The sequence below is a fragment of the Eurytemora carolleeae genome, unplaced genomic scaffold (genome assembly GCF_000591075.1).
Source record: "Eurytemora carolleeae unplaced genomic scaffold, Eaff_2.0 scaffold670, whole genome shotgun sequence".
Classification (NCBI taxonomy): Eukaryota; Metazoa; Arthropoda; class Copepoda; order Calanoida; family Temoridae; genus Eurytemora; species Eurytemora carolleeae.
The window spans coordinates 9,752-18,724 of NW_019396860.1; the positions used below are offsets into that span (position 1 = coordinate 9,752).

The following is an 8,973-nucleotide window of genomic DNA, read 5'->3' on the forward strand; positions in this document are numbered from 1 at the left end:
TATGTAAATATGTATATGTATATATATATATACTATGTAATTTTTTCACTATAAACCGCGTATGCTGACAAGAAGAAAAGTGAAATACCAAAAATGTTTTGTGCTTATGCTTGTTTTGTCTGAATTGGATCGGAAGTGATAGTTTTCTATAAGAGTACCGTTTTATAACCTAAGTGTTTCCAATCATCTTTTCTAATTCTTTTCTAAATCTCATCATACAAGAAACATGCTTAAAACGATGAACACAATGTTTTATAAATCAAAAATGTGGGCTTGAAAAAATTACCAAGACGGATAATTTTGCTTATTTGATGCAACCAAAATGATCCTAAATTCATTAAGAGTAGACCACATTTTAGAAAGCCCAATGTCTTACATTAACATTTTTATGCAATTAAATAGTGACTTCTTATTAATTCTTGGAAATTTTGTCTTTTTTAAATAGTTTACTAAATTACTTATCTAAGAAAAAAAAACAAGTTTACAGTTGAACGGATCCAAGCCTGTACGTAAAACTTCCCAAAAGTTCTGTAAAGTACGTTGTCTCTCAATGCTCATTTTTTGTTGGTAACCCTGTATACACGTAACCCTGTATACACGTATTTTCATTATGAGCAGCAGTCTTTTAATGGTAAAAATAAGTACTCTCTTTATTTTGCTCTAAGTTGTTCTGTTTGTTTGACGATTAATTTGAGATGTTATATATTACTCAGCTAAATATTTATATAATTAATCATTTTTGGCTTTTTAAAAGAATTGTTATCAATATCATGTTTACTTTCAATCAAAAATCCAGGTAAATTTGTTCTCCGGCAAATCCTTTTTTCCTTTTTCTGTATTTTTGTGGATATTTCGCATTTTTTATCAAATCAAATAGTCAAACACATACATATATATGATTAATGATTGGGATTGTTTGAGGCCTTTTTAAAAGCATTTAACGTTTTTTTTCGGTTTTAAAGGTGCTCTAAAAGAATTCAAAATGTTCGACTCATAACAAAGTCCTATTTTTAGAATGTACATTTTGCCAAAATTTTATCAATTCAGAGATGTTGACTAAGAAGATATTTCAAACATTTTTCCAAATCGGGTTTACCAATCATACAGGGTGTCCCAATAAACATGGGAATTCAGTGACGAATTCAATATCGTCTTTTTAGATAATTCTTTGATTTAGTATAGTGATACCTACTGAGAAAGCCGTAATCTGTAAGAGTTTCGTCTGCTATGTTTACATTTTGTTTGTTTATGTTTTGACTGAATACCGCTGTACGTAGTAAAACAAGAAAATTGCAGTATACATTGTAGACACATCTTTACAGTCTTTTACCCTTTTCATAAAATAAACTCTAGCAGACATAATAATATTATGGCTTTTGAAATTATGTATTACAATGCTAATTCATAACAAAGACGATATCGAATTCGTCACTGAATGCCCATGTTTTTTGGGACACCCTGTATTAAAAAATCTTTGGTTGAGTAAAATTTGGCATAATGTAATGAAAGCAAAATATATCAAGTCTTAAACTGGCCTCAAAATGATGCCCATCCCTGACGATTAAAAATTTAAAATTAAGAATCTTAAGGTTCCTATACATCTTAATATATAATAAAATAATAATATATTTAGCTTGTCTTGATGTTAACTATATCCAATAAACACCAAAACGACCCGATCGAGACCAATTTTTTGTGGCAACTAACATTAACAAAGAAAAGATTTATTGAAAAATTTTGCACGGAAAAGAATGTCAACACTTGATATTTTTTTAAAAGCACCAATTCAAACAGGAAAAAATTAGTTTTACAATTACGAGGAAAAAATAGTTACATAAAAAGCAGCATTTAAACGCTAAATATCTTCATAGAAAAGGGGCAAAATGCCTAAAAAGCCTAATATCTGTATCTATATACATATATATATATATAAACTAGCTTTGGCCAGTTTACGCATAGTAACTCCCGCCGTTTATCCGCACTTACTGATTTTACAGGGAAACTAAATTTTATAAATAAAGGTCGAACCACTAAACTCAGAATCTCAAAACCAAACTAAGAACGTTCCCGTGGTTCTCTTGAGTTTCCCAATCAAAACTTGAGGCAAATCGGTCCAGAGGTTCCTGCGTTATGATCAGACAAACAAACATACAGGCTAATGTAGATTACAACTTTATATATATATACTAGCTTGGGCACCCAGTGCTGCACAGGTAATTAAAAGCTTATACCGCCATTTACCCGCATTTGAACGATTTTAACGGGAAACCAACGATAATATATATATAGATATGCAGGCAGGTAGAAACCTCCTTCCTAAATTGCCTGTAGCAGACAACTAATTTTTGAACCTCTGAAAAAATGTGCACAAAGAGACATCTATAGCAAATTGATTACTTTCTATATGCCTTTCTCCCCTTTCTGCTATCTGTAGGAAATACGTACGCGTATTGCATCCTGTATAGTTCAAGTGTTGCTATCTGGACCTGTTTGACCAATAAAATTAAATTTCAAGGTAACACAAACATACAGTACGCGTTTTGTTTATGTTATGATCAGATCAGTTGTAATTTGTCCTAGACTCGATGTACTTTTATAGTCATAATTTTTATTTAAATTGCGTTAATTTACGTATGCCATTCAGTACAACTTGCACATTTAAACTCTGTCTAGTCAAATTCCTACCTCAGTTTTATTTGCATTGATTAATTTGTTTCATTAAGTACAATATGCAGTATACATTGTTTATACTATAGTACGCATTTAGTGTTATCACGCATAAACAAAGTGATAAATTAGCAACAATCCAGAGGATAAAATGCCATGCGTACGACAGAGATGGTGCTTTGTGCTCATTATCTCAAGACCTCTAAATTTATACCTGTCTGCATATCTATATATATATTATCGTTGCGGGAAACTAAGTTGCGGAAACTTAGACCCACTCAACTTAGAATCTTAAAACCAAGCTAAGAACATTTCCTTGGGTCTCCCAAGTTCCCCAATCAAAATGTGAGGCAAATCGGTCCAGGGGTTCCTGAGTTATGTTCGGACAAACAAACAGAGATTATAACTTTATGTACATAGATACAAGCTTTGGAACCCGGTGTTGACTGTTGTCTAGGGTACTCAAAGTTACTCAAGCCGTTTAACCTTCCACTTGGTTGATTTTACTGCGGGAAACTAAAAAATTAAATAGGTCGTCTTTTATCGGGAAAAATCATTATTTACGACCAAGTGCAGGTAAACGGGGGAACTATGAGTAACTATGAGTACCCTGGGAAACGCTAGTATAACATTTTTGATTTTTATTTAGAAAGAAATGAAGTTTTTGCCAAAAAATTGTATTTCTAATCCCTTGCATCTTAGAACTATAAATATTTCCAGCTATGGGACGAGATCAGAATTTTACTCATTATTTTTATCATTTGGTTTAATAAGAATTGCCCCTAACTCAAAAGCTCTAATCCTTCCTTATATCTTTGCAGCCTGATGGTGAAACCTTTCATATTTTAAATTTAGATTACTTGATATAACAGAATTCATAGTTTATAATAGCTATACACGGTAAATATACATCAGCAACATTTTTTAAAATTTGTTTCTTATTTAATTTTTTTAAAATATAATATTCAAAAATTATGTTTTTTGAAAACTAAAAATATATTTTCCTTTTATAAAGTTTTTTATATAAGATATGTTTTTTCAACAAATGAAAGTTGAAAAATGTAAAACATATTTCTTCACTGTTAATAAAAAATTCAATTATTTTGACATTGATTAGTAATTTTTTTGGTGTGGAAACAGTTCGCCCAATAACGTTTCACCCAATTTTAGGTAAAAAAACGTTTCACCCAATTCACGTTTCACCCAATACTACGTTTCACCCAAATTACGTTTCACGTCCGTGGGTTCCCTCCCTCTTCTGGCATACAATTCTGCACCGCAACTTTTCCCTCATTCAATGACCTTGCATCTTAATATCATGTTTTAAGGGAAGGGTCGTACTAAAATTCCTCCAATATCTACAACTAAATAGTTTTTGTTTCGGAAGTAAAACACATAATGTAATATTAATATTTTAATTTTTTGAGAAGTAAAAAATACATACTGGCATTTATGATATTTTTCTCAGAAGTAAAAAAAATACATAATATTTATGATATCACAATCAAGTTTCAAACTAAAGTTAGATACGTAAAAAATAAAAAAACAGGATTCACAAAAATAAAATTATTTTCTTCTTGTTATAACATATAAAAAACGTTGGCCAAATTAGTTGAGAAAAATGATTTGGCGACGTAATTGAAAATAAGTTTTCCGATAAATTGGAATATAATATATCTGAGCATATTTCTTAAAAAAATTTACAAAAAAAGGCGATTATTTGACAATTAACGACTATTCCACATTAAACAAAGACTTAAGATCATCAAGGGTAAGTTTATTAGCTCCCCGCTTCTTAGCTCCGCTGAGCATATCCTCGGCCAGCTTGAGCTTGTTCTCCTGAAGCTTGAGGATACGAACCTCCACGGTGTCCTTTACCATGAACTTGTGGATCTTCACCTCGCGCTTCTGCCCAACCCTGAACACATGATTGATTACAGGGACTGAAACCGTAATTTCAAGCAACTCTTCGTGCAAAGATGGCAATGCATGATTCGGATTCTAAACGGTATCCTTAAAAGCTTTGTCTGATCAAGTATTAAATATGTGTCACTGGAGGGCCGCTTGAAAATAAATTGCATGGGATACTTGGGGGGGGATTATAGTCAATTAATTTGTTAAACGCATTTGGATGCCAAAATAAAAGCTTTTAAAAAATGTAAACTAAAACATAGGATCATAAATAGGGTAACAAGAAGTCCACTTGAAAAAGTTGATGAAGACTTAAACCTGTAAATCCTGTCACAGGCCTGGCTCTCCAACTGTGGGTTCCAGTGAGGATCCAGGAGGAATAGATGATTAGCCCCAACCAGGTTTAATCCTACTCCACCAGCAGCTAGGGATAGAAGCATAATCTGGGGTCCAAACTTATCCTTGTTAAAGCTTTCAACTATCTCTCCACGAGAACTGATAGCAACCTGGCCAGTAATTTCTGTGTATTTCAGGCCCTGCTCCTTGATGTGTACCTAAAATAAAAACATACAATCTTCTCTCAAAAAATCCTTTCCTCCTTATAAAAATCATGATACTGATGATACTAAGATGATACTAAGATGATACTAAGATGATACTAAGATGTTTAATTTCAGAATTAGAACAAGATGATACTAAGATGATACTAATGACACTAATAATACCAATGATACCAATCATACAAATGATACCAATGATACTAATGATACCAATGATATTAATGATACTGATGATACTAATATTACTGATTATAATAATGATACTGATGATACTAATGATTCTGATGATACTGTTAATATTAATGATATTTATGATACTGATAATACTAATGATACTAATGACACTAATGATAATAATGATACTGATTATTCTAATTATAATAATGATATTGATGATATTGATGATATTGATGATACCGATGATACCGATGATACCGATGATACTGACGATACTGATGATACGGATGATATTGATGATACTGATGATACTGTTGATACTGATGATACTGATAATACTAACAATACTGATGATACTGATGATACTAATGATATTAATGATATTAATGATATTAATGATACTAAAATAACTAAGGATACTAATAATACTAATGATACTGATGATACTGATGATACTGATGATACTGATGATACTGATGATACTGATGATACTAATGATACTAATAATACTAACTATACTGATGATACTAATAATACTAATGATACTAAGGATACTAAGGATACTGATGATACTAATTATATTAATGATACTAGGGACACTAAGAATACTAATGATACTGATGATACTATTATGATGTACCTTGACAATGTCGAGCATAGCAGTCCACTGAGAAATCACTACAGCCTTCTCTATAATCCCTTCTTCATCCGCTTTCATCTTTAACTTCTTGAGTTCTGTAACTACTGTATCTATTTTACTGCTAGCACAATCAGGACTGAACACTGGGTTAGACATCTCTAAGATCTTGGTCGTATCTTCTTCTCTGTCCTTTGTGAGATTCATGCACTCTAGCTGAGAGATAAGATCCAGGTCTTCTCCATTATCCTCTATACCCTCATGCTCTCTAGTTTCCTGGTCCAGCATACCCTTGATCAGGTTTGGATGGCAACAGATCTGTCTCATTCTCAGCAGAAGGGTCAGCAGATGATGAGCTTTCACACTTCCATCATCTGAACCTGAAGAGAATCGAGTTTAGTTAAGCCAAGCCGAGTCGAGTCGAGTCGAGTCGAGTCGTCAAGTCAATTCAAACTATTAGTGACGTCCTACACCCAAACGGCATATTTGAGAGGACTAAATCAAGGTTGAAATGTGATCTTACGATTCATAGACTTTATATATTTTGCTTTGACAAGAAAGAATTTCGTTTTGTTCTTTATTATTGATCTTTAATTATATTCTTAAAATAATTGCAAGGCCTTATTCATTTAATTTTTCATTTAAGTTACGTCAGAGATCCGACGTTACTGTCAGACCGCCATATTATTGTCTCCGGTATAAGTACATTACTTGTTATGTCCGGTGACAGGTCACTGTCCTGTTGGCTATTAATAAATTTGGGAACTTGAATGGTTAATATGCGCTAAAAGATTTAATTAATAGCAAGAAGTAGTTGGAACTACAGAGACTCACAGTGATACCCAGAAAACTCTGGAATAGGAAGACGACTTTTAGGCCCAAGTTAGGACTTTAAGTTTTAATAAATAGGAGACACAGCAATTGTGCAGTTTAAACAGATTCATTTAACTTGATACGTAATTCAATAAGTTAAAAGTAAAGCTAACTTGCTTTTTAACCCATTAAATACACTCAAATATTGCTATAATGCTGTCGTCCTATTCCACCGTTTTCTGGTTATCACTGTAGTAGAACCGTTTCTTTCAACTTAAACCGGCGCACTAGAGAAATGATTAAACTACTATTCTCTATTCATAAAACTAGGAAAGCATATATCAAAAATATGATACCAGAAAGAATAACCTTAAAATAACTAAAATATAGAGCTTTTCGAAGAAAAATTGATTGCTCTGGTCCAGGCCCTAATTCTAAGTTGTTTATTTGACATTATGTTCATTAAGCAAATATGGCATCTCGAGTCCAATCTAAATTGAATAATCTCAGTTGTTTCACCTTTAGATCCGAAGGGTTGGAAAGCAAACTCATCTACGCCTCCAACAGGCCTGTATTTAGCCCCACCTCCTCCTCCGCCTTAAACAACGAGAATTAGTTAGCTAGGTTAGAGCCACGCAAAGCTACATTGTGAAAATATATGTATAAAAAATCTCCTCTCATTGAACAATGTCAAATTCACTTAACCAAAGTTGGGGTAAAAATTGTAAAATTAAACATTTAAAGCTAGAAAACGACAATAATAAGATCTTCACCATTTTTCATAATTTGGGGAATAGAATGAAAAATTGGACGTGAAAGTTACAGCTTTGCTCATTCTTTTTTCGGTTTAACCTAAAACTTCAATGTCCCCCCCCCCCACCAAAAAAAATCAGTTATTTTCCCCGATTTAGCGAAAAATCCAAAAAAAAATGCAAACATAACTTATGGAAAAAAATAAATGATTTTTCGAGAAAATATACACCCCTTGAATCCTGATCTATTTACCTAATCCCATCTCCCTTCTCTCCTCCTCATCCCCTTTCTGATCCAGGAACTTAGCCATAGCTCCCTTAGCAAACTTCTCAACCTAAAACAAGTTTAATCAAGGGATTAATTAAATATTTCTGATCCAGGAACTTAGCCATAGCTCCCTTAGCAAACTTCTCAACCTAAAACAAGTTTAATCAAGGGATTAATTAAATATTTCTGATCCAGGAACTTAGCCATAGCTCCCTTAGCAAACTTCTCAACCTAAAACAAGTTTAATCAAGGGATTGTTTAAATATTTCTGATCCAGAAACTTAGCCATCAAATCAAATCAAATTATTCTTTTAGGGACGTCCTACACCCACACCCGAAAGTTGAAAAGACTATACTAAATCAATAATGAAGTGGGGTCTTACGATTTGTAATTTTTGCTAATTTCCACTTGGTTATTCAAAAAGAGTCTACAAGAAATTTTAAGATTTAAATCGACATCATTTATACTGATAACAATAATAAAAATGCGCGAAATTAACAATCTACAATAGTCAAGAGATTGTTTCGATATTTCTGATCCGGGAACTTAGCCATAGCTCCCTAAACAAACTTCTCAACCTAAAACAAGTTTAATCAAGGGATTGTTTAGATATTTCGGATCCAGGAACTTAGCCATGGCTCCCTTCAATTCAATTTCAATTCAAGCCATTGTTTATATATTTAGGAGTAAATTCTGTACATTGTTGAGCGTTTAGAATTACTGGAGATAAGAACAATTTCGTTAAGAGTTAGAATATGTTACAGGGTGGCCAACACTTTTTTGAACACATCCGTACAAAAATCCGTACATTTTCAGAAGAAATCCATACAATCCGTAAAATTTTCGAAAAACAATCCATACAATCCGTACAATTTTTTTTTAAAATCCGTACAATCCGTACATTTTTTTAAACCAATCCGTACATTTTTTTAAAAATCCGTAAATTTTTTTTAAAATCTGTACAATCAGTACAATTTTCGAAAAAAATCATTAAAATTCAATTTTTCATTCATTGTCTTTTGAATTCAGTTCATGTAAGAGGGTTTAAACTTCTTCAGCAAGAATCAATCTGTAAAAAATTGGCTTCATACATATATACAAACTAAATACTGGGTACATGATACTAGGTGCATGATACTGGATACTGGATACATGATACAGGGTACATGATACAGGATACAGGATAC

The 8,973-nt window shown here is 32.5% G+C and overlaps 1 protein-coding gene across 4 annotated transcripts in view; it reads right to left on the reverse strand.

The window, feature by feature from the left end:
• Positions 1–4,111: 4,111 nt before the first annotated feature.
• LOC111709476 (transcription termination factor 2) overlaps positions 4,112–8,973 on the reverse strand; it is a 38,181-nt gene continuing 33,319 nt past the window's right edge. Inside the window, exons 17-21 of one of the 4 annotated variants that reach the window (XM_023483143.1) lie at positions 7,771–7,852; positions 7,285–7,362; positions 5,956–6,332; positions 4,897–5,132; positions 4,112–4,585 (exon numbers count right to left, since the gene is read on the reverse strand). In XM_023483143.1, the coding sequence (XP_023338911.1) occupies positions 4,402–4,585; positions 4,897–5,132; positions 5,956–6,332; positions 7,285–7,362; positions 7,771–7,852 (957 nt within the window). In that variant the 3' untranslated portion in view covers positions 4,112–4,401. The remainder of the gene's footprint in view (positions 4,586–4,896; positions 5,133–5,955; positions 6,333–7,284; positions 7,363–7,770; positions 7,853–8,973) is intronic. The other 3 variants (XM_023483142.1, XM_023483145.1, XM_023483144.1) reach the window with 3 other exon arrangements.